A 25,777-nucleotide genomic window follows, 5' to 3' on the forward strand; every position below is an offset into this window, starting at 1 on the left:
GAGAAGTGAGTGGCAATAGCCCTGTGGAAGCTTGCAACACCAGACAGCTACCAGTCAGTCGGGAATCAATTTGGAGTGGGCAAATCTACTGTGGGGGCTGCTGTGATGCAAGTAGCCAACGCAATCAAAGATCTGCTGATATCAAGGGTAGTGACCCTGGGAAATGTGCAGGTCATAGTGGATGGCTTTGCTGCAATGGGATTCCCTAACTGTGGTGTGGCCATAGATTGAACCCATATCCCTATCTTGGCACCAGAGCACCAAGCCGGCGAGTACATAAACCGCAAGGGGTACTTTTCAACAGTGCTGCAAGCTCTGGTGGATCACAAGGGACATTTCACCAACATCAACGTGGGATGGCCGGGAAAGGTACATGACGCTCACATCTTCAGGAACTCTGGTCTGTTTCAAAAGCTGCAGGAAGGGACTTTATTCCCAGACCAGAAAATAACCACTGGGGATGTTGAAATGCCTATAGTTATCTTTGGGGACCCAGCCTACCCCTTAATGCCATGGCTCATGAAGCCATACACAGGCAGCCTGGACAGTAGTCAGGAGCTGTTCAACTACAGGCTGAGCAAGTGCAGAATGGTGGTCGAATGTGCATTTGGACGTTTAAAGGTGCGCTGGCGCAGTTTATTGACTCACTTAGACCTCAGCGAAACCAATATTCCCAGTGTTATTACTGCTTGCTGTGCGCTCCACAATATCTGTGAGAGTAAGGGGAAGATGTTTATGGAGGGGTGGAAGGTTGAGGCAAATCGCCTGGCTGCTGGTTACGTGCAGCCAGACACAGTTAGAAGAGCACAGGAGGGCACAGTACGCATCAGAGAAGCTTTGAAAACCAGTTTCATGACTGGACAGGCTACGGTGTGAAAGTTCTGTTTGTTTCTCCTTAATGAAACCACCCGCCCCTTGGTTCACTCTACTTCCCTGTAAGCCAACCACCCTCCCCTCCTCCCTGCAATCACCGCTTGCAGAGGCAATAAAGTCATTGTTGCTTCACATTCATGCATTCTTTATTCATTCATCACATAAATAGGGGGATGACTACCAAGGTAGCCTAGGAGGGGTGGTGGAGGAGGGAAGGACAAGGCCACACAGCACTTTAAAATTTTACAACTTTAAAATTTATTGAATGCCAGCCTTCTGTTTTTTGGGCACTCCTCTGTGGTGGAGTGGCTGGTTGGCCGGAGGCCCCACAACGGCGTTCTTGGGCAACTGGGTGAGGAGGCTATGGAACTTGGGGAGGAGGGTGGTTGGTTACACAGGGGCTGTAGCGGCAGTCTGTGCTCCAGCTGCCTTTGCTGCAGCTCAACCATACACTGGAGCATATTGGTTTGATCCTCCAGCAGCCTCAGCATTGAATCCTGCCTCCTCTAATCACGCTGCTGCCACATTTGAGCTTCAGCCCTCTCTTCAGCCCGCCACTTACTCTCTTCAGCCCGCCACCTCTCCTCCCGGTCATTTTGTGCTTTCCTGCACTCTGACATTATTTGCCTCCATGCATTTGTCTGTGCTCTGTCAGTGTGGGAGGACAGCATGAGCTCAGAGAACATTTCATCATGAGTGCGTTTTTTTTTCTTTCTAATCTTCACTAGCCTCTGGGAAGGAGAAGATCCTGTGATCATTGAAACACATGCAGCTGGTGGAGAAAAAAAAAGGGACAGCGGTATTTTAAAAGACACATTTTATAAAACAATGGCTACACTCTTTCAGGGTAAACCTTGCTGTTAACATTACATACATAGCACATGTGCTTTCGTTACAAGGTCGCATTTTGCCTCCCCCCACCGCATGGCTACCCCCTCAAACCTTCCCTCTCCCCATGGCTAACAGCGGGGAACATTTCTGTTCAGCCACAGGCAAACAGCCCAGCAGGAACGGGCACCTCTGAGTGTCCCCTGAAGAAAAGCACCCTATTTCAACCAGGTGACCATGAATGATATCTCACTCTCCTGAGGATAACACAGAGAGATAAAGAACGGATGTTGTTTGAACGCCAGCAAACATACACTGCAATGCTTTGTTCTACAGTGATTCCCAAGTACGTGCTACTGGCCTGGAGTGGTAAAGTGTCCTACCATGGAGGATGCAATAAGGCTGCCCTCCCCAGAAACCTTTTGCAAAGGCTCTGGGAGTACATCCAGGAGAGCCGCGAATGCCAGGGCAAATTAATCCTTTCACATGCTTGCTTTTAAACCATGTATAGTATTTTAAAAGGTACACTCACCGGAGGTCCCTTCTCCGCCTGCCGGGTCCAGGAGGCAGCCTTGGGTGGGTTCGGGGGGTACTGGCTCCAGGTCCAGGGTGTGAAACAGTTCCTGGCTGTTGGGAAAACCGGTTTCTCCGCTTGCTTGCTGTGAGCTATCTACAACCTCATCATCATCATCATCTTCTTCGTCCTCAAAACCTGCTTCCGTGTTGCCTCCATCTCCATTGAAGGAGTCAAACAACACGGCTGGGGTAGTGGTGGCTGAACCTCCTAAAATGGCATGTAGCTCATCATAGAAGCGGCATGTTTGGGGCTCTGACCCGGAGCGGCCGTTCGCCTCTCTGGTTTTCTGGTAGGCTTGCCTCAGCTTCTTAAGTTTCATGCGGCACTGCTTCGGGTCCCTGTTATGGCCTCTGTCCTTCATGCCCTGGGAGATTTTGACGAAGGTTTTGGCATTTCAAAAACTGAAACAGAGTTCTGATAGCACGGATTCCTCTCCCCAAGCAGCGATCAGATCCTGTACCTCCCGTTCGGTCCATGCTGGAGCTCTTTTGCGATTCTGGGACTCCATCATGGTCACCTCTGCTGATGAGCTCTGGATGGTCACCTGAGCTTGCCACGCTGGCCAAACAGGAAATGAGATTCAAAAGTTCACGGTTCTTTTCCTGTCTACCTGGCCAGTGCATCTGAGTTGAGAGTGCTGTCCAGAGAGGTCACAATGGAGCACTCTCGGATAGCTCCCAGAGGCCAATACCATCGAATTGTGTCCACAGTACCCCAAATTCAACCCGGCAAGGCCACTTTAAGTGCTAATCCACTTGTCAGGGGTGGAGTAAGGAAATCGATTTTAAGAGCCCTTTAAGTTGAAATAAAGGGCTTCATTGTGTGGATGGGTGCAGGTTTACATCGATTTAACACTGCTAAATTCAACCTAAAGTCCTAGTGTAAACCAGGGCTTAGTGTTCTGATGCCTGGATCCAAAATCTGCATAATTTCCACTGGGACTTGATCTTCTCCTGACTGATCGTGCTCTGCCTGTCTCCAGCACTCTGGACTCTCAGCTACCACCACCACCTGGGACCCCCGATTGGTTCAAGCTTCACGGAGTGGTGAGAACCCAGCTCTCTCTCTAGGTATAGCCTTCTGGCCCTGACTTACGTGATCAGTTATAGTTTTCTAAACCTGACTTTTATAATCAAATTTAAGTTAGATTTAATATTATAACTCTTTTGTTTGTTTGGCTCCCCTATGGTTACTACCTGGCAGTAAATAACTGTCATGATTAAGCTGGTTGCTTCTCCCTCTCTCTCTCTTCCCTCCCCTCGCTTCCCCCCCATGGGTGTTTTTTGGCTTCCCCATTCGCTCTGCAGCAACCCGCCTTGTATCTAAGCTAAAGATCCCTGTGGGGTTTGCTCATCAAGTGGGTTACTACCAGAACAATTGTAAGGTGAAAGTGGGGATAGGGACGTGCTGAACCTGGGACATACGAGGGTGGCAGATTGAAAGTGCTGCTCGACCCAGCCTGCTCAGGTTGTTGGATCATATTAAAGAAGTTCTGTATTAAAATCACAAATGAGTTTGATTCCCCAGAGTTTAGATTCCAGGGTATTACTAATTAAGAGGTCTCTTGGTTTTTGGTACTGTTTCTCTCCCTCTATGTGTGAAACTTGCAAGCTGCTAATTGTGTTAGTGCATTCTAAGACAGAGTCTGTTCTCAAAGCAATTCACAGAGAGAGAGAGACTCAAAGCAATACTCTAACAACAGAAACAGCACCCAGAGACTCCCCGCCCTTTTGTTGTATTAACAATTGTGATCCTGCCTTGGGAGGGTATTGGCTCCAGGGTGATGAAAACGTCCTGGCTGCTGAGGAGAATGGATTCACTGATTGCCTGCTACGCATACTCCTCCTCCTCCTCCTCCTCTTCCTCATCCACAAAATCCTCCTCCCCGTTGCGTGAGACTCCCCGCTTGCAGGTGTCCATGGACAGTGGTGGGGTAGTGGCAGGGTCCTCCCCCCAGAATGCCATGCAGCTGATCATAGAAGCAGCATGTATGGGGCTCTGACTCAGAGTGACCATTTGCCTCCTTTATCTTTTGGTAGGCTTGCCTGAGCTCCTTGACTTTCATGCGGCACTGCTGTGTGTCCCTGTTGTAGCCTCTCTCCACCATGCCCTGTGTGATTTTGGCATATATATTAGCATTTCTTCTTTTTGATCAGAGTTCGGCCTGCACAGATTCTTCTCCCCATACAGCAATCAGATCCAGTGTCTCCCTTTCGGACCATGCTGGAGCTCGTTTGCGATTCTGCAATTCAGCATGGTCATCTGTGCTGCTGAGCTCGCCACGCTGACCAAACAGGAAACAAAATTCAAAATTTCTCCGGGGCTTTTCCTGTGTACCTGGCTAGTGCATCAGAATTGAAAGTGCTGTCCAGAGCGGTCACATTGGAGCAATCTGGGATAGCTCCCGGAGGCCAATACCATTGAATTGTGTCTGCACTATCCCAAATTCGACCCAGCAAGGTCAATTTTAGTGCTACTCTCCTTGCCATGGAGGAGTACAGAAGTCAATTTTAAGAGCCCTTTAGGTCGATGGAACGGGGTTGTTCGTGTAGACGCATTCATTTTAAAATCGACCTAACGCGGCTACATTCGACCTAACCACATAGTGTAGACCAGTGCTATGAGTAAAGGGTAGTAGAACTGTACTTAGCCTGTGCTGATTGAGGGCACCAAGAGAGAGGGTGGGGACAGGTGTTTTGCTTAATGGTCTGCCTGAGTGATTGCTTAATGGTCTGCCTATTTGTCCTGCCCCTCTCCACTGTTTAAAGACAGAGCTGATTAGGCTCCATAGATAGTCTTTTGTTTTGTTAAGTGACCACTACAGCTGAAATCACTGATAATTAGGTCTTCCTGCTTAGACGTGCTGAGGGACAGTGTTTCTGTGGAAGAGACAGCCGAATCTGCATGAGCAGTGAGGTTTCCGCACTGAGAGCTCAGCTGAAATCACTGAGAGCTGGGTGGAACCTCAAGAGACCAACTTGCAGAGGTTACACTGGCAGGTGGCAGCAGAAGGTGATGGTGCAGGGCCATGGGCAACAGAGTGATGGAGTGAACAGTGGCACAACAAACAACAGTGGCCAGAGTGAACAGTGAGTAGCTGGAGGAATGACCAAGGTGCCTTCTTGCGCCCCACCTGGGAGGTGAACTCATGTGAAAGCACCTCTGAACTCTGAGTCTCCATTGAGCATCTGACAAGGCCCTGCTCCCTCCTCATGTCCAGGCCACCTGGCCAGTGGCTTGGCATGAGCAACTCTAAGGCTGGTAACTATGATAACAACCTTGCAGAACCTGTGTGTGTGTGTATGTTTGTATGAATGAATGTGTGAATAAATATGAGATTGAATGGAATGTTATAACTATAACTAACTGCTTACTATGATTCTTTCTGTATTCACAGTAAATGTGGTATTTTGCCTTTTTCCCTTTAATAAGTTCCTGCTGGTTTTTATTTTATTGGTATAACAAGGTGTACTCTGTTCCAGTGCGGTGCCCATGGCGTATGAGGGTGACACCTTGGAGGTGCTGCAAGACCCCAGCCCTGGGGAACCTAGGTCCTGCAGGATAGCTCCATTGAGAGGGAACTTGCAGCAGGGAGAAGTAGAGCTCCGTATGAGAACACAAGTGACACAGGCAGTAGATTGACAGAATTACAGAACCCGCCCCAGAAGAGTAACCCTAATAAATGAGCGTACCCCAAAGTAACGGGCAAATCTGGTAACAGTTGCTCCGAAAGCAGGCATCCCACACCCTGCCCACTTTGTGTTTGTTTCTCTGCAGCATCTCATCCTGCTCTCGTCACTGCAGGGCCCAGGTGCAGTGGCCAGGTGCTCTCACCCCGGAGGTGCCTGCAAACCCTGGGCACCTTGTGGTCATACATTACTGACCTCAGGTCTGGGGTGGGGGGTCTCTCTTGCCCCTCCCCAGTGGAGCAGTGTCTGGGGCTGGATTAGTGTCCCCAGCACTCTGGGTTTGTATCCAGGGGCTGGTCGCAGCAGTGGGCCTGGTTCCAGGACGGGGGCAGTTTGGGACGGGCCTTAGTCCCCACGGCAAGTGCTGAGCAGGAGCTGAGGCAGTTCTGGCATCTGCCCAGACAAGCTTTACCTTAGTGAGCAGAGTTTCCCCTCTGGCCGGGCCACTCGCCGCCCAAGGCCACCTCTGGCGGAGTGGGAGCATGCCTGCGCTGCTAATGTGCAACACGTTACCAACATGACATGCGTGCGCACCCCATGTGATGATGCATGCTGCAGACACAGCTGGCCGGAAGGGAGTCGCTCATTCCCCAGCCCAGCTCGCCCACTTCTGCTCTCAAGTCAGGCTCTGGCCATTGGAGCTCTGGCAGCACTGTCCTCTCCCCTCCGTGGGGCCAGCCATAGCCGGTAACGTGACCTCACATACGTGTGTGCATGCAGGACTCCAGTGCACTAGAGCAGAGGGTCTGGTTGCCGGGTTGCCCCATCATCCCCGTCCCTGTCCCCCGCCGGGAAGCAGGACCCCATGGGGACAGCAGATCACTAACCTCACCAGCAGGGGGGATTGCAATCTACATGTCACCTGCCAGCATGGGGCAGAGAGGGTGCGAGGGGGGCCAAGGTGGCAGTGCAGTTTCAGAGCAGAGAGGGCGCCAGGGCGCTGGTGTCATGTCGGGGCAGAGAGGGTGCTTGTGGGGGGTCGGTGCAGTATCAGGGCAAAGGGAGGCTGGGGGGACTGAAGGCAACAGCACAGTGTCAGGGCAGAGGGGAGGCAGTGCAATGTCAGGGTGGGGCGGGGGGGATGGTGCAGTGTCAGGGCAGAAGGACGCTGGGGGGACACAAGGCAGTAGTGCAGTGTCAGGGCAGGGGGGGAAGTGGTGCAGTGGGAGGCCGGGGGGACCCAGGGTGGCAGTTCAGTGTTAGGGCGGGGGGGGGGGCTGAGGGGCAGGGGGGCAGTTCAGTGTTATAGCAGAGGGGGGAGATGAGGGGCCGCAGGAGGCAGTGCAGTGTCAGGGCAGAGGGGGGGCTGAGGGGCTGCAGGGGGCAGTGCAGTGTCAGGGCAGGGGAGGGGGGGGCAGGGGGTCAGGACAGTGGTGCAGTGTCAGGACAGAGATGCACAGTGGTAGTTGCTGAGCGCTGCACTCCACTTTCTCCCTTTGTTGAGCCGGGAAGAGTGAGATCCCCCAGCACAAAGCTGGACTGAGCCAAGATAATGCCTGTGCCCAGGGCTCCGGCTGGCCTGTGTGCCCGTCACTCAGGGCAACATCCTTCTATCTGACTGGAAAAGCACTGGCTGCCCTGTGCCCTGCCCTAGGAGTGCCCCTTGGCTGTGAGGAGACCCCTGGCAGAGCCTGGCTGCTGGGCAGGCCTGGGCCCCTGGCCAGAGGGGTGTGGGGCTGGTAAGAGGTATGGGGCACCGTTCGCTGAGTGATGTGTGCCTATATAATCCAGGCAGGCCCTTGGGCTGCGCACCCAGGCAGTGACCCCCACCCTAGAGTACAGCCACATGGAGCACCGTTGACAAGTGAGTTTTACTAGAGTCCATCACAATTCATAAATGACAGGTAGGCGGGCGCTCTGGGCCCGGCTGGGCCTGCCCCTCACCACACAGCTGGGAAGAGCTGGCCGTCTGCGTGTTCGCTGCCAGCGGCATCTCCGTTCCAGAGGCAGAGCTGGGCCGCTCAGTTTCCGGGCTGCGCTGCTGGGATCGCTGGTGGCACTGAGGTTCCCCTGGGCTGTCTGCTGGGGGGCTGCTGGGCAGCCTGCGTCGGTGGCCGTCTGGGAGGAGTGGGAAGAAGGACTTGCCCGTTTCCGCAGGCCCGGACTCTGCTCCTTTGCTTCTGAGAATCCGAAGAGCCAGGCTAGCGGGTCAGCGCTGCCGGTGAGCCCCTGGAGGTTGTGCTGCTGGTTGAACTGGGCTGTGATGTCCTGCAGTGACGCTGCATTGCCCTGCACCTTCTCAGGGCTGGGGAGTGCGACCCCGCTCTGGGCCACTTTCCCCTGTGCCCTCTGGAGCTTGTGAGGCTTGTTCTGGCTGCCCTGGCAAGGACATGGGAGCCCGCTGGACAGCGAGGATGGCTGGGCCAGCTGGCTAATGGACTGGACATACTCATCCAGCCCAGCCAGGGGCTCCTCGGCCTGCGCGTGGCTCCCTCCCACAAACAGCATCTCTCCTGTCTCACTGATTGTAGGCAGGTGGGTCACGGAGATCAGCCGCCTGGATCTCATGCTGCAAAGACAGAGAGAGAGAATGAGGCACCGGGCTGGCCACTGTCAGAATACCCCAGCCCCACCCCTTCTGTCACATCTGTTAATCTTTCCTCACTTCCCCCAGTGTAAATGCAGAATCTTTCCACTTACTCCGGATTTACCCTGCTGCCCTGAGAGCAGGGTCAGACCCAGTGACTGTGCATACCATGATCTGAAAAGACTCTTACATCCAGGAGATCCAGAGATTCCCAAGGCCAGAAGGGACCCTTGCGATGATCTAGTCTGACCTCCTGTGGAACACATGCTGGAGGCCTGCCCCCCAATAATCCCTAGAGCAGAGTTTGTATGTAGAGAAACGTCCAGTCCTGATTTAAAAATTTTCAGAGATGGAGAATCCCCAATGTAGCTGGCTTACCCAGCTGCGCCAATGAACAGACAGCCCCGCAGCTGGTCTTGCGTGCGTCTGGATCCCAAAGTGCCAGCTGCCAGGTTGGCGCGCACCATCATGAAATGCTCTGGTAATCCTAGATCCAGGCAACACACTGTCCCATCTAGTGACTGGGACACAGAGACTCAATGAACCTGCTGCAGCCATGGATAGTGGATCTGGGAATTTCAGCTCAGCCAGCAGAGGCTTCTGCTTTCAGACTCAGGATGCCACTTTCAATGAGCTACCCAGGAGGCTGCCACCCCCGTGGGGGCAGAGGAAACTAGCTGCGTGAAAAACAACTAAGGCAATAAATTCTCCGCCACAGTTGGAGCCAGATGCCTGTTCGCGCAGCCAGGTTTGTACAAACACACAGCACAGCCAGAAGCAGCTCAGCATCCAGGACAAGGCTGGAGCAGGTGAGCAAACAATTTACTTTTCAGTCTGATGCGCAGTAGTGAAGTTGTTTGAATGCAAAGCGCCCATTCACCCAGACTGACAGGGAAGGGTTAACTCGGGGCCTGCCTTCCCTGTCCAGCTAATCTGGTTCTTTTCCCCATTCCGCAAAGGTGATACTCCTGCCACTCAGCCACCTTTACACAAAGCACAGGGAGCAAAGAATCCTTAGCCCTGTCAAACTGGGGGAGTCCTTCTGTAACCCAGCTGGAGCCCAAGACAGCTTTGCCTCCTCAGTTGCGGCTGACAAAGGCGAGGGCGGGACCCAAAGCAATCTAGGCTTTGGCAAAGCTGATGCCCTTTCAGACTGGACGGTCCGGATCCCTGACTGTCCAGGCCAGTTAGCACTGAAGTAGACGGGCTTGTTCCCATGCCGCAAAATGGTGTTGGTTTGCCTATAGATTTGCACCTGGAGCCAGACAGGCTAGGTGGCTATTGTCTTTTTGATTCAAACTCCACAATGCCTGGGTTTTCAATCCGGCCTGGCTCGACGCAGCTTGGCCTTTACTCCTCAGCCGGCTGAGCTGTTAGGATACAAAGCAGTACAGTACTGAACACTAATCCCTCATTTTGCTACCACTGAGAAACCGCATCGTGTTACCTTGTGCGTGTGAGAAGTTGCTGTTTTCCTACGAAATGAGATCACAGTCTTTTAGCTGTGGAATGAAGTCCTTGAAACTGCCTCTGTTTGCTGTGAGGGACTGAGAGCTTTCTTTCCAACCCTGTGTTTGCTCGCACCCCACTATATAGCCTGGAGTAGTGTTTTAAATCACGGCCAGGATGTTGCTCAACAGCCCTGCTCCCTGTGCTTGAATTTATACCTTCCTGCCAGGGGCTATAACTCACTGCCAGCAAGTGCCTAAAATAGAAGCCGCAGTGAACAAGGCGAACTCAGGAAGGCAGAGGGGCATGGTGTCCTCATAGGAAAAACACAGGCTAGCAGAAGGAGGGGCCTGGGTAACTTCTGTGACCTTTCAGCAAATGTTTATCTTTCAGATTAATGTCCCAGCAGATTCAATTATTGTTGATTGAAGGAGTCTTCACTTTGCGCTATTCTGTGGGGAGAGCTCCGGCAGTTTACTGCTCTTGGGCACAGCCAGTCCTGAGGCTTTGAGGTTTTTTAAGTGCGCTATGGAAAAACCCCAGCTCCCACTGGTTATCTGTTTTTGCAGGGACCCAAGAGGTGACTAAAATAATCATGGCAGCATTGAAAGGACTCTGCCCCAGAGCATGTTGGGGGGTTGAAATCTGCCCAGTTGTTGGAAAAAGATCCCCAAATCTCTCAAGGTTTAAGGGAATGGGCCAATGAACAAAATGAAATCCTGACAGCTGGGAACGCAGGAATGACCTGCCGTTGTGCAGTGCTGTCACAGGACCAGGCTCCGTACACCAGTCAGCTCTGGGGCGGGCGAGGGGAGGTGAAGCTCCAGGGAAGGCGAATGGCATCAAGTTTCGGAGCCTTTCTGCAGTTTCAGAGTTACAAACACAAACAGGAAAATCTCCTTTTTAATGTAAAGGTGATGTCAAATCCCCAGCTGGCGTCAATCAGTCGTAGTCAAAAAGACAGATCCCCAGTTGGTGTGAATGGGCATCGCTCCTTTGGAGTCCATGGGCCGGATCCCCAGCTGGAGTAAATGGGCATCGCTCCATTGGAGTCAATGGTCTGGATCCCCACTAGTGTCAATGGGCAACGCTCCGATGGGGATGTCACAGGGCTGCATAGCCAGCCCAGCGCTCACAGCCCCACTGTCCCCGTGCTTCATCAACAATAAACCTGGCTGGGTGCCTTCATCCCTTCACGGATCTTGTCGTCATTGGGCAGTTTGTTCAAGGTCTGCCGTGCCAGCTGGCTGGGCTGGGCTGGGGCGACACACAGAGGGAACACACACATGCAGCCAAACATCTATCAACGTCTAACCACAATAGCCAAGCAGGGGCAGGTTCCCAGATGAGGCAGCCTTTCCCCAGAATAGGGCCACAGGAGGCAGCATGTGCCTGGCGCAGAGCCTGGCTCAGGGATCCATTCCAAGCTCTGTGACTGCCCTGCTGAGCAGCCTTGGGCCAGTCACTGGCAGTGCCATGCCTGCGCTTCGCCCTTTATAGGAAGGGGCTAATGGAGCCTGAGGGATCAGAACTGGAGCTGCCAAAATCCTTGCCCAAGGAGAGTGCTAGAGCCCCGCCTGCTCCAGGCCCCCCTCCTCAGGCATGGGCCCAGCTCAGGCCTGCGAGGCAGTGGAGCAGTACAGGAGGGGGGAGCTCCAGAGCAGCCTGGGGCTAGATGCATGTCTCCTTGGAGTGGCATCTCCAGCAGGGACGGGAGCCTGCCAGCTGCTCTCAGCTCAGTGCAGCACTGGGGCTGGCTGGCGCTGGATGCCATGGGGCCCATCCCACTTGGATCTGGGTGTGGCCGTGAGTGTGCTGCACCAGGAGCCGAGTGCAGAATTGTCAGAGGTAGCAAAGGAGGCTGCATCTGGCAGTGCAATCGGCGTAGCATTGAGCAGGTGGCCGGAGGAGTTCCTGATCCGCTGGGCCTGGTGAAGGCAGCTGGGGCTCCTGTGACCTGCTTGCACCAGGGCCGCGTGCACTCTGGGCCCTAGGGCATAGCCAGGTTGGGATGCAGACAGGGAACTGGGAGGCTCCTGGCTTCTCCCTACAGATCACTCCCTGTGTGCCGCCAGTCAGCCCAGCTATACGTGACTTTAGCTGCGTGGAGCTGTTCTCCGGGCGGACCTTGCCCCTGGTCATGCCGCTCCATCCCAGCCAAGCACATGAGGAGCTGCAGGTGGAGCGGTGGGGGGATCCCTTCCTCTGCGGAGCCACTGCCATGCTGCACAGCACGTAGGGAGGTGTGAGCAGCTGGCCGGCCCTCCCGCTTCCCCTCTGCGAGGCTATTCTTGTCTCCTCTGGCAGTACCCTAGGGAGAGGGCAAGCTGCTCATTGAGGGGTTGCTAAATATATCCTGGGGCCTGTGCCGGCCTGTCCTCCTGCAGATGGAGGGTGAGAATGAGAGAATCTGCCTCCCCTGCCCCAAGCCCTGGGAGGTGGAAGTGGCTGCTGGTGCATATGGGTGAATGCCATGGCCAGGGGAGCGGGGCATACTCGGGCACGGATGAGCAGGAACTGTGCTTCCAGAGTGCAGGCTGCCACTGCCTGAGCACCGATCCTGCCATGCCCATCGGGCACAGAGCATGGAGCCCAAGTCTGCTCTCATGCATGCAGGGCCCAGCTCTGTTCTCTCCCCACTGAACCCGCTTCTTCTCTAGCTCCCAACAGCGCCCACTCCACTGGCAATCCAGGGAGTTACCCAGGCTCCTGGCCACGTAACTGTGACCCAGCTCAGCCCTTGTGAGCCTGCGTATCCAGGGCCCTGCGCTATGGGCAGCCCTGGGCACGAGCATAGCATGAAATTCTCCTGCCTCATGCCCGTCTACCCTGCTGTCAATGGTGTGCAAGGCATAGGGCAATGGAGACCTCCTGACTCTCCCTGGACGCATACAGCCCCAGGCAATTGCTGAGCAGGGTTGGGCCTTGGATGGGAGACTCCTACAGGAAAGGCCCCAACGCAGCAGGGAGACTCCACGAGGGTTAGTGCCCAGCACACTGCTTCTGGGTGCTGTGCTGAGGGAGGGGCTGCGCTTCCCAAAGATAGGAGCTGGTGATGAGCACCTGTGGTCATCAAAGCTCTCCCGGCAGTCGGCAGGGGCATTACCCCCCATGCCCCAACTCCATTCCAACACAGCCCCTGACTGAAATTCCCACTGCAGTTTCAACTGGGTATGTTATTCTTCACTTCTTGCCCTAAACTATGTTCCACCCCAGAGGTGGCTGCATCCCACTCCCTGCCTTGTGCATCTGTATAAGGGCTGCCTGGGCCACACAGGGAGTTCTTCAGGAATGGCTGTTCTGAATAGCTCCACCTGTCGATAAGCCCTTGGGTCCTGTGGGAGCAGGGCGCTCCCCTGGAGGGGGAGATAGCACATCCGAGGGTCAGGGCTGCAAAGAAGAGGCCTGTGGAGAAGGGAGGCCCCTGCAGCCGAGTTCTCGCTGAGTCAGTTGGGCAGCGGGGTGGGAACGTCATGGGGTGAACCCTTCTAACCCGCCCACTCACTGTTCTGTCGTCTGTTCCAGGTGCGGATCTGCAACGTGAGGAGCTGAAAGGACCTGGAAGAGGTGGGACGATGAGGCCATGGACTGAGCCTGACAGCAGTAAGCAATGCCCGAGGCTGGGGGCCCTGCCTGGCAGCTCCAGACAGTGCCCAGGGCCCGCTGGATGAGGGGGCTAGGCTAGCGCTGACCCAGAGACCCTGGCTGCATGGGCTGGCCCATATTCCTGCTTCTGTGTAACTCCTCTGAATGATCTGGAGAGAGGACAAGGCTCTCCACAGCCCCGCTCAGCCTGGGCAGTCCTGGGCAGGACGTGCTTGGCTGATCACACTCCTGCTGTCCCTGAGCACAGGATGGGTGTGGCTGCCCTTGGGAGGCAGCTAAGGCTGGGGCCCATTGTCACTTGGCTGCGTGCCAAGGAGCAGTCAGGGCCATGGGAGTTGCAGCTGGTGTGGACAGGGTGACGCACTGCCCAGCACCACGGGCTGCCTGTGAGCTGGTGCTGGCTGCCAAGGTAACAGTGGGTAGGGCCCAGAGCTGTGAGGAAGGAACTGCCCATCCCAGGTGGCAGCCCGTAATCACAGGCCCCAACGAAACGTGGTCATGTCCCCCCTCTTCTGTGAGCAGCTCTGTAGTGCCCGGTGGGACAGTCGCCCATGTGAGGCCCCCTGCACGGAGACGTATGAACTGGGATGTGGGGCCAGCTGGGGCTGTTGATGGGAGCGTGTGTGGGGCTGGTGAGATGTCCCCGGCATGTGGAGGCTCCGAGGCTGTCTCTTGGCTGTGCCCCCTGCAGCGCGGTCTCGCTGACACACAGCCCAGCCTGGCTAGCGCTAGCTCACGCTGATGCTGGCAGGAAGTGTGGACACTGCCCTCTGCCAGCCGATGAGCCCGGCCAATGAGCCCAATGGTGCACATTCAGGCCGCGTGGTGGTTAGATTATTCTTTGTCCAATTAACTGTGATGTGTAGCGTTGTTATTATGGGTGCCACGTGTGCCTTAATGGGTGGTTGTTTTTTAAGTAAATGTGGGTAGGGTCTTTCCATGATTGGAGGACCATTTAACTGTAACACTGTTATGTTGCCCACTAAAATCGGTCTGTTCACCCATACTTTAATCGTGAGCACCTCTAATGGTCCTGGTGTGAATGGTGTGTGAACCAGGTTCACAAAAAGGATTAAAATCCACATTTGGCTCCATAGGGGTTGTTACCTTAATCATGCAGTTACAATCCTCATTGGTTATATTAACCCAGGCTTGTATTGTAGTTTGTGCGAAGGGCCCATACGAGGTATTGTTACGCATTGCTTTTTCGGTTAAACTATTGTAGCTCCCCCGTGCATGTGTTGTCCCTGAACCCCAAAAAGTGTATAAATATCCCCCAAAGCAACATCTTGCCCTTAGCAGGTTCCTGGCAGGACTCCCTTAGGATCAGGTCGTGTACGAGGAATCTTTACCGGGGTGCAACATGATTATTGGCAGGTATATACTCCTAGTTCATGTTTAATACCTGTAATAATTAAACAGATTAAGAAAACAATTTTATCTGTGACACATGAACCCATCTGAGTTTGCTGTTGGTTTGTTTTTTTTTTAATACGGTGAGCTAAGACAGTCAATGATGGAATAAAGACCTCTCCACTTAAAATCCAGGGCATGAGCCTTTTCCCCTCGCTTTAAATACATTACCTGGTCACCAACTTTCCATAGCTCAGAGTCAGTGGCTTTTTGCTTATACAGTTTGTATTCTTTTCCTCAATGGCTTGGTTTACCCGTATGGAGTGGAAATCTATCAACTTCATGAAAAAACTCGTAAGTCTCTAAGGTGCCACAAATACTCCTTTTCTTCCTGTATTGTAAGGTAGTTTTGTTTTCTTGCAATTGTTTGAGCCACTGGAAGTAGTTATGCTGTTTCACAGTAGGTTATTCCTCAGAATCTCTAGTTAGGCATTCAGGATCAATTATTAACCACACTGACTGCCAAAACAAAATTTGTTATGACTGTATTTTTCTTTCCAGCCTGTCACCGCTGCAGAAGGCAGCCAGGATCAAGGGCAGCTTATCAGGCCAGTTTTTAACCGGTGTGGTCTACCACTTTTCTCAATGTCTCTTTAATGGTACGATTTTTTTTTTCACCTGTCCTGACGGTTGGGGTCAGTATGGGATATGAAACTTTTGTTTAATTCCCAGAGCATGCATTATTCTGGTAAAGATTTCCCCCACAAATGCAACCCCATTGTCTACATCTATAACCTTGGGGGTCCCCAAACCTGCAGACCAGTTCTGTATCCTTTTCAGCAGCTGCTTTCCACCCATTTCTTTGCCAGTCATACATCCAATTCTGTATTCCTTTCACAGAAAATCACTATCAGCATAGATATACACAGGTCCGGGGGGAGCCTTCATACTGTTTTAAAACTTGGTATATAGTGTGAAGTTCAGCATGCTGAGTTGATCCGCAGGCCAAATGTCCCTGAATAACCTCCTTTTCTAGGTTAATAGCAGCATTTTAATCCATCTCGTCCCTTCAGTTACCATTGAACTCCCATTAGTAAACCAATTGTTTTTCCTGGCCTACAGTATCCAATTCCTCAAGAGGTGGTGCTTACACTAAAGCAATCCCCTGTTTCAGAGTGATTTCTGGGCACTCATGTTTATTTCCTTTTTCAATTAAAACATGCGTCCGCATAACTGGTTTGGACATGGTTTCAGTAGTGACCTCTCTGTTAACTAGAATGAGGGTCCACTGGGTATTAGAAACCTTACCTTCCATCATTTTGCCTGATAAAATGTATTTAAGGGGAGTGTGTGTCCTTTGAATAGTAATGGGTGCTGTGCCTGTGAGTGGTTCAAAGGATTGTACTGCCCAGACAGCTGCTAGGCATTCGTGTTCACAGGGATTAAAATTTAATTCTGTGCCTTGCAGTTTCCTTGATTCATAGGCTACTGATACGTGTTTTCTTCCTTCATTATTTTGCAGTAGAGTAGCTGCTAGTACTGAGGTCATAAGCAGCCAGACAGATTACACTTTCCCGATGAGTCAAGGCCATTTGTTAAACTGGAGCTGTGACTGGTTTTTGCTTTAAAGTACTTAAGGTAGAATCCTGTGTTGGCCCCCATTCCCACTGAGTCTTTTTCTTTAACAGTTTTCATAAAGGAAGCATAATCTCAGCATACTTGTAAATTTGTGGCCACAGGAAATTGAATCCACCCAACAAGACTTGTAAGGAGAGTACATCTGTGGGGGCTGGCATTTCTAGCAGTGCCTTTTCGCTGATCTACTTGTCTGGCCTCTCTCCTGATTACTAGACCTGGGTACACTTAGCTGGGCTTGGAGGCTTGAAGTAGATTAAGATTTGCCAATTACAGATTTATTTATTTTAGTAACCAAAGTTTTTACATACTGTTTTTTCCCTTGTTAATTTTATTTTGTGCTTAAAATTCATGTTCATTTTTTCCCTAACGCTATATGCTTTTTAATATATAAACACACAAACAATACACAACAATGCTGGCAACAAGACAAACAAAATTTTTGTCGCGACAGTAGATCCATAGTATTCTGAGTTGCTCCTCAGATGGTACCATTTTTTTCTGAAGTTCTGAAAGACAAGAAAAACATTTTTCTACCTCCTTGTGGTAGGGGGATTATAGCTTAAAATACTTTTTTTTTTTTTTTTTTTTACAAATTTCCTTGCTGATTGCAGGCAAAACAGAGGAATTACCCCCATACTTTCCTGTGGTTTTGTTCTATCGGTAGACCATGTTTCAATGGCTTCTACCTTTTAAGGGGTTAGGGTGAATTATTCCACTGTGCAGTTATGAAGTGATATACCTCAGTTTTCCTTTTTATACAAAAAGAAAAGGAGTACTTGTGGCACCTTGGAGACTAACCAATTTATTTGAGCATGAGCTTTCGTGAGCTACAGCTTACTTCATTTGGATGAGCTATTACCAGCAGGATAGTGAGTTTGTGTGTGTGGTTTTTGGGAGGGGGGTGAGGGGGTGAGAGAACCTGGATTTGTGCAGGAAATGGCCCAACTTTATTATCATGCACATTGTGTAAAGACAGGTTTCAGAGTAACAGCCGTGTTAGTCTGTATTCGCAAAAAGAAAAGGAGTACTTGTGGCACCTTAGAGACTAACCAATTTATTAGAGTATAAGCTTTCGTGAGCTACAGCTCACTTCCTCAGATGCATATCGTGGAAACTGCAGCAGACTTTATATATACACAGAGAATATGAAACAATACCTCCTCCCACCCCACTGTCCTGCTGGTAATAGCTTATCTAAAGTGATCATCAGGTGGGCCATTTCCAGCACAAATCCAGGTTTTCTCACCCTCCACCCCCCCACACAAATTCACTCTCCTGCTGGTGATAGCCCATCCAAAGTGACAACTCTTTACACAATGTGCATGACAATCAAGTTGGGCTATTTCCTGCACAAATCCAGGTTTTCTCACATCCCTCCCACCCCCATACACACACAAATTCACTCTCCTGCTGGTAATAGCTCATCCAAACTGACCACTCTTCAAGTTTAAATCCAAGTTAAACCAGAACATCTGGGAGGGAGGGTAGGAAAAAACAAGAGGAAACAGGCTACCTTGCATAATGACTTAGCCACTCCCAGTCTCTATTTAAGCCTAAATTAATAGTATCCAATTTGCAAATGAATTCCAATTCAGCAGTTTCTCGCTGGAGTCTGGATTTGAAGTTTTTTTGTTTTAAGATAGCGACCTTCATGTCTGTGATTGCGTGACCAGAGAGATTGAAGTGTTCTCCGACTGGTTTATGAATGTTATAATTCTTGACATCTGATTTGTGTCCATTTATTCTTTTACGTAGAGACTGTCCAGTTTGACCAATGTATATGGCAGAGGGGCATTGCTGGCACATGATGGCATATATCACATTGGTGGATGTGCAGGTGAACGAGCCTCTGATAGTGTGGCTGATGTTATTAGGCCCTGTGATGGTGTCCCCTGAATAGATATGTGGGCACAATTGGCAACGGGCTTTGTTGCAAGGATAAGTTCCTGGGTTAGTGGTTCTGTTGTGTGGTATGTGGTTGTTGGTGAGTATTTGCTTCAGGTTGCGGGGCTGTCTGTAGGCAAGGACTGGCCTGTCTCCCAAGATTTGTGAGAGTGTTGGGTCATCCTTTAGGATAGGTTGTAGATCCTTAATAATGCGTTGGAGGGGTTTTAGTTGGGGGCTGAAGGTGACGGCTAGCGGCGTTCTGTTATTTTCTTTGTTAGGCCTGTCCTGTAGTAGGTAACTTCTGGGAACTCTTCTGGCTCTATCAATCTGTTTCTTTACTTCTGCAGGTGGGTATTGTAGTTGGATTTAAACTTGAAGAGTGGTCAGTTTGGATGAGCTATTACCAGCAGGAGAGTGAATTTGTGTGTGTATGGGGGTGGGGGGGATGTGAGAAAACCTGGATTTGTGCAGGAAATAGCCCAACTTGATTACACAATGTGCATGACAAAGAGTTGTCACTTTGGATGGGCTATCACCAGCAGGAGAGTGAATTTGTGTTGGGGGGTGGAGGGTGAGAAAACCTGGATTTGTGCTGGAAATGGCCCACCTGATGATCACTTTAGATAAGCTATTACCAGCAGGACAGTGGGGTGGGAGGAGGTATTTTTTCATATTCTCTGTGCATAAATAAAGTCTGCTGCAGTTTCCACGGCATGCATCCGATGAAGTGAGCTGTAGCTCACGAAAGCTCATGCTCAAATAAATTGGTTAGTCTCTAAGGTGCCACAAGTACTCCCTTTCTTTTTGCGAATACAGACTAACACGGCTGTTATTCTGAAACCTTTTTATACAGCAGACCAGGTTTGTAATAGTTTTTCTGCTGTGCTAAGCTTTAAGTTTATTTACACGTAATAGCTGAGAAGCATTATCACTATATGCCTTTTTTTGGTGCTCAGAGTTTATGTATTTTTATTAAAGTGACAATGACAGTCTGATTACTTAGAGCCACCTTAAGGCTCAGTGTTTCTAATCTTGATTCTTTGTGCACCTTACCCCTGCTGTTGCTCCAGAGGGCACTCACTATCTTTTTCCCTTTTTTTTTTTTTTAATTTTTACTGCAGCTCTTGGCTGTCCCTTATTACAATCATGACTTTGGTCCTTATTTAAAAACATATTAAAAACTTCATAAAGCATTCAGTGGAAAATACAGTGGGGAGATTTATATACACACAGAACATGAAACAATGGGCGTTACCATACACACTGTAAGGAGAGTGATCAGGTAAGGTGAGCTATTACCAGCAGGAGAGCGAGGGGGGGGGGGGGGGGCACCTTTTGTAGTGATAATCAAGGTGGGCCATTTCCAACACAAATCCAGAATACAGACTAACACGGCTGTTACTCTGAAACCAGCACAAATCCAGGTTTTCTGTCCCCCCACCCCACTCTCCTGCTGGTAATAGCTTATGTAATAAGATAAGGGTGTGCCTTGCACCTGGAAAAGAATAGGAGTACTTGTGGCACCTTAGAGACTAACCAATTTATTTGAGCATAAGCTTTCGCTGTAGCTCACGAAAGCTTATGCTCAAATAAATTGGTTAGTCTCTAAGGTGCCACAAGTCCTCCTGTTCTTTTTGCGAATACAGACTAACACGGATGTTACTCTGAAACCTGGAAAAGAATGTGAACCAGTCACTCCTCGATCTGCACAAGCTGGCAACTGACAAGAATGACCCTCATTTGTGTGAGTTCATTGAAGATAAGGCACACCCTTATCTTATTAGATAAGCTATTACCAGCAGGAGAGTGGGGTAGGGGAGAGAAAACCTTTTGAAGTGATAAACATCCATTTTTTCATGGTCTGTGTGTATAAAAACATCCTTACTGCATTTTCCACTTTTATGCATCCAATGAAGTGAGCTGTAGCTCACAAAAGCTTATGCTCAAATAAACTGGTTAGTCTCTAAGGTGCCACAAGTACTCCTTTTCTTTTTGCAAATACAGACTAACACGGCTGCTACTCTGAAACGTGTGAGGAACAGTAAGGGGGGAGAGGGGAATAAAGATGGGGAAATAGTTTTACTTTGTGTAATGACACATCAACTCCCAGTCTTTATTCAAGCCTAATGTAATGGTGTCCAATTTGCAAATTAATTCCAATTCAGCAGTCTCTCCTTGGAGTCTGTTTTTGAAGGTTTTTTTGTTGAAGAATTGCCACTTTTAGGTCTGTAATCGAGAGACCAAAGAGATTGAAGTGTTCTCCTACTGGTTTTTGAATGTTATAATTCTTGACATCCGATTTGTGTCCATTTATTCTTTTACGTAGAGACTGTCCAGTCTGGCCAATGTATAAAGCATTGTGGTACCTTAAGGGTTAAATGCTAAATACCAAAGCCAAACGCTAATTATTTGTGTCTGGCAAAAAGTGTCTGTCAGTTTTGCCACTTTGAATGAAAGATTCAAATGGATTTTTAGTGGCATTATTTAAAAACAAAACAAAACCAATTCATGTTAAACTACAAAATAGGGTTTTACAAACCAGGAGTGTTTGTTTAGGTTCTTAATTTTTTTTAACATTCACTGCACGGCTTTAATTATTTTACACAGCTGTACATAGATTACATTCCCTTTTATACATTTGGGCTCAGTTAAATTCCAGTAGAAAACCCTTATGTTCTTTAAGAAATTTGATTAAATTGTTCATAGTCAACTGATTTAAATCAGATTGTTTCTTTGCCTCTAACATTTTTAGAACATTCAACTGTTTAATTCCCTCCAGCCTCTGCAGAGTTAACTTTTTTCCCCCTTAAATCACTTACTTATCTTGCAAAATGACACCTTCCTCAGCTCAGATGTCACCATTTCAAGTATTGTCCCAGAGATTTGAATTGTGTTGTGTCTCCAGCATTCTTAACAGACTCATTAACACTCACTGGTGTTGTCTTTGGTCAATGGAGACTCAGAGTTCAGAGGTGCTTTCACATGAGTTCACCTCCCAGGTGGGGCGCAAGAAGGCACCTTGGTCGTTCCTCCAGCTACTCACTGTTCACTCTGGCCACTGTTGTTTGTTGTGCCACTGTTCACTCCATCACTCTGTTGCCCATGGCCCTGCACCATCACCTTCTGCTGCCACCTGCCAGTGTAACCTCTGCAAGTTGGTCTCTTGAGGTTCCACCCAGCTCTCAGTGATTTCAGCTGAGCTCTCAGTGCGGAAACCTCACTGCTCATGCAGATTTGGCTGTCTCTTCCACAGAAACACTGTCCCTCAGCACGTCTAAGCAGGAAGACCTGATTATCAGTGATTTCAGCTGTAGTGGTCACTTAACAAAACAAAAGACTATCTATGGAGCCTAATCAGCTCTGTCTTTAAACAGTGGAGAGGGGCAGGACAAATAGGCAGACCATTAAGCAATCACTCAGGCAGACCATTAAGCAAAACACCTGTCCCCACCCTCTCTCTTGGTGCCCTCAATCAGCACAGGCTAAGTACAGTTCTACTACCCTTTACTCATAGCACTGGTCTACACTATGTGGTTAGGTCGAATGTAGCTGCGTTAGGTCGATTTTAAAATGAATGCATCTACACGACCAACCCCGTTCCATCGACCTAAAGGGCTCTTAAAATTGACTTCTGTACTCCTCCATGGCAAGGAGAGTAGCACTAAAATTGACCTTGCTGGGTCGAATTTGGGATAGTGCAGACACAATTCAATGGTATTGGCCTCCGGGAGCTATCCCAGATTGCTCCAATGTGACCGCTCTGGACAGCACTTTCAATTCTGATGCACTAGCCAGGTACACAGGAAAAGCCCCGGAGAAATTTTGAATTTTGTTTCCTGTTTGGTCAGCGTGGCGAGCTCAGCAGCACAGATGACCATGCTGAATTGCAGAATCGCAAACGAGCTCCAGCATGGTCCGAAAGGGAGACACTGGATCTGATTGCTGTATGGGGAGAAGAATCTGTGCAGGCCAAACTCTGATCAAAAAGAAGAAATGCTAATATATATGCCAAAATCACACAGGGCATGGTGGAGAGAGGCTACAACAGGGACACACAGCAGTGCCGCATGAAAGTCAAGGAGCTCAGGCAAGCCTACCAAAAGATAAAGGAGGCAAATGGTCACTCTGAGTCAGAGCCCCATACATGCTGCTTCTATGATCAGCTGCATGGCATTCTGGGGGGAGGACCCTGCCACTACCCCACCACTGTCCATGGACACCTGCAAGCGGGGAGTCTCACGCAACTGGGAGGAGGATTTTGTGGATGAGGAAGAGGAGGAGGAGGAGGAGGAGTATGCGTAGCAGGCAATCAGTGAATCCATTCTCCTCAGCAGCCAGGACGTTTTCATCACCCTGGAGCCAATACCCTCCCAAGGCGGGATCACCGACCCTGAAGCCAGAGAAGGCAGCTCTGGTGAGTGCACATTTGTAACTACAGTACAGGGTTTTAAAGCAATAGTGTTTAATGTTTGATTTGCCCTGAAGAATTGGGATGCATTCGTGGCCAGTACAGCTACTGGAAATGTCTGTTAACATGTCTGGGAATGGAGCGGGAATCCTCCAGGGACATCTCCATGAAGATCTCCTGGAGGTACTATGAAAGTCTTTGCAGAAGGTTTCTGGTGAGGGTTGCCTTATTTCATCCTTTACCACGCCAAGCCAGTAGCAAGTAGTCTGGAATCATTGCAGCACAAAGCATGTCAGCGAATGGTCCTGGGTTTTGGTCACATTCAAGCAACATTCGGTCTGTATCTTTCTGTGTTACCCTCAAGAGAGTGATATCATTCATGGTCACCTGGTTGAAATAAGGGAATTTTTGTAAGGGAACAGTAAAAGGACCCCGTTCATGCTGGGTTGTTTGTGCTTGGCTAAAAGGGATCATCCCGGAGAATAGCCACGTGGCAGGGGGAGGGATGAAGGGATCATCCCAGAGAATAGCCACATGTTGGGGTAGGGGGAGGTGTGTGCTGCACATCCACTTGAAAACCACAGCCCCTCCTTTTAAATGTGAAACCCAACCGGCATTGCTTACTATGGGAAAGATGGCGCTGCAGTTTGAAACCATTCCCACATGTTATGAAAGCGTAAGAAGCCAACCCCATGTACCAAAAGGCTTACCATAATCCAACTAATGCCTAAAACTAAGGTTTTCTGGGTTCCTGGGGCAGGTGATGGGGTTGGAAGGGGAGGGTCTGCATGCTCCCGGGCAGGGGTCTGGGTGGACCACCTTAGCAATGCCAGGGCCCTTTGGGAAGAACAGACACTTGCCCTCTCCCTCTGAAGGATGGGCCCTTAGTGGAAGAGCAGCTCAGTCCTGGGCCCTGGCTGCTTTGCGCTGCTGGGCTGCCCTGACAAGGCAGCTCTGGACTGCCCTGTCACAGGGGTGCCAGGGAGCACAGGGCTCAGCAAGGGGGCCTGTGATGGGTGGGGCAGCAGGTGGCAGGGCAGGACAAGGTCACAGAACGGCATAACTGAGAGCAGCCTTGAGGGTGAGGCTGCTCTCAGTTATGCTGGGCTAGTTTCGCCTTGCAGCGGGCCCAGGATCAGGGAGCAGAAGGGAGGCACGGAGTCAGCTATAGAGTGATCCCGAGAGTCTAAGAGGAGGGGCTGGTGTCATGCAGGTGGAGGAGGCTGGCTCCCCTCAGACATGCATGGCCCCTGTGCTGACAGTTGGGCTCCCCCCGGGCCTTGCCCACCAGATGAGGCTGCTGGTGCAGGGAGCACATGCTGGCTGGAGACGTGCAAGGGTCCAACCTAGGGGGGCCTTGGCTGCCCCCATCCCTGCTATCCCCCACAGGGCTGGGCCTCAGGCGGAGGCCACAGCTGCACAGGCGAGCAATCCCCAGGGACAGCAGCAGCGCTGGCCAGGTGCAGTCAGACGCGCTGGGCACCAGGCCATGGCTCTCCCCCGCCGTACTCCTGCTGCAGCCAGTGGAGAGTCCAGGCCGCTGGACCACTCCCCGCACAGAAACAGGCCTTGCCCGTCACCGCTAGGTTCCCACGAGGAGCTGAGCTAGGCAGACGGATTACACATGACGTCTTCACCTGCCGCCAAGTCCCAGGAGGGGTTTAGTGGCTTCATGGGAGAGATCTTTGCTCTGGAGGGAACAAATGCAGAAGTCATGATTGTTCCATTGTGTCATGAACAGGCAGAGCCGCAGGAAGGATCCAACTGCCAAGGGAGGACAGGTCCCTGTTGTACCAATAAAATAAAAACCAGCAGGATCTTATTAAAGGGAAAAAGGCAAAATACCACATTTATTGTGAATACAGAAAGAATCATAGTAAGCAGTTAGTTATGGCTATAACATTCCATTCAATCTCATATTTATTCACACATTCATTCATACAAACACACACACACACACATACACACCCACACACACACGTTCTGCAAGGTTGTTATCATAGTTACCAGCCTTAGAGTTGCTCATGCCAAGCCACTGGCCAGGTGGCCTGGACATGAGGAGGGAGCAGGGCCTTGTCAGATGCTCATCTGATGCTCCTGGAAGTTGGTTTGCAGAATCAGACCCCAAAGTTCTCACTTTTTAGAGTCTATTTTTATAGGAATTTCTTCCTATGCCAGTCTATGGGAATTGCTTCATCATGCTGTTGCTGAATCAATCAGCAGATAGCACATTCCTGACGGCTCCAAGATGTTATCTTGTTCTTTGGTTCTCCCATTCTTGAGGCTGTTGGGTGGATTCCAGTCTGCCCTCCGGGGGTGGGGGGGGAGTCCTCTGGTTATTTCCACTTGACGCCTTCTTCAGCCGATGGACACTGGATTCTTAGGCTGGCACCTCCCTGATCATTCAGTTATTTTTATCCACACCAAGCATCCATCCACATACATCCTCTATCTCTATTTTAATCACAATTGTTAATACAACAAAAGGGCGGGGAGTCTCTGGGTGCTGTTTCTGTTGTTAGAGTATTGCTTTGAGTCTCTCTCTCTGTGAATTGCTTTGAGAACAGACTCTGTCTTAGAATGCACTAACACAATTAGCAGCTTGCAAGTTTCACACACAGAGGGAGAGAAACAGTACCAAAAACCAAGAGACCTCTTAATTAGTAATACCCTGGAATTTAAACTCTGGGGAATCAAACTCATTTGTGATTTTAATACAGAACTTCTTTAATATGATCCAACATCCCCTGACAAGAAAGCTGCAGCCTGTCCCCTTTAGTTACAGAGAAAAGCTGAGCTCTGTTTAAACGCACTAACAGGTCTGCCTGTGCTGCCCAGGGACACAAGTGCCAGCTCAGTGGCACACGTGGGGAACACGCATGCATGCTGATCCAGATAGACATACGCACATACACGGCAAGGGATAGGTGTGCAAACCACAC

At 50.3% G+C, this 25,777-nt stretch overlaps 2 protein-coding genes across 5 annotated transcripts in view; one reads left to right on the plus strand and one right to left on the minus strand.

Moving 5' to 3' along the window:
• Nucleotides 1-7,759: 7,759 nt before the first annotated feature.
• DEPP1 (DEPP autophagy regulator 1) lies at nucleotides 7,760-13,699 on the minus strand. 3 transcript variants are annotated; one of them, XM_073353095.2, is made up of 2 exons: nucleotides 13,449-13,699; nucleotides 7,760-8,476 (listed from the first exon to the last, which is right to left on the minus strand). In XM_073353095.2, exons 1-2 carry the CDS (start codon nucleotides 13,526-13,528, stop codon nucleotides 7,792-7,794), a joined length of 765 nt encoding a protein of 254 aa, XP_073209196.1. In that variant the 5' UTR covers nucleotides 13,529-13,699; the 3' UTR covers nucleotides 7,760-7,791. The 3 variants fall into 3 exon arrangements, with proteins under 3 accessions (XP_073209196.1, XP_073209198.1, XP_073209197.1); XM_073353097.2 differs by lacking the exon at nucleotides 13,449-13,699 and adding an exon at nucleotides 8,608-10,170; XM_073353096.2 differs by lacking the exon at nucleotides 13,449-13,699 and adding an exon at nucleotides 9,942-10,161.
• Nucleotides 13,700-15,463: 1,764 nt separating this feature from the next.
• PAOX (polyamine oxidase) overlaps nucleotides 15,464-25,777 on the plus strand; it is a 28,102-nt gene continuing 17,788 nt past the window's right edge. The window contains exons 1-2 of one of the 2 annotated variants that reach the window (XM_073353093.2): nucleotides 15,464-15,561; nucleotides 22,276-22,841. The gene's annotated coding sequence lies outside the window, so the exon portion shown is untranslated. The remainder of the gene's footprint in view (nucleotides 15,562-22,275; nucleotides 22,842-25,777) is intronic. The other variant, XM_073353094.1, reaches the window with a different exon arrangement.

The sequence above is a fragment of the Lepidochelys kempii genome, chromosome 7, assembly GCF_965140285.1.
Source record: "Lepidochelys kempii isolate rLepKem1 chromosome 7, rLepKem1.hap1, whole genome shotgun sequence".
In the NCBI taxonomy this organism is placed as follows: domain Eukaryota; kingdom Metazoa; phylum Chordata; order Testudines; family Cheloniidae; genus Lepidochelys; species Lepidochelys kempii.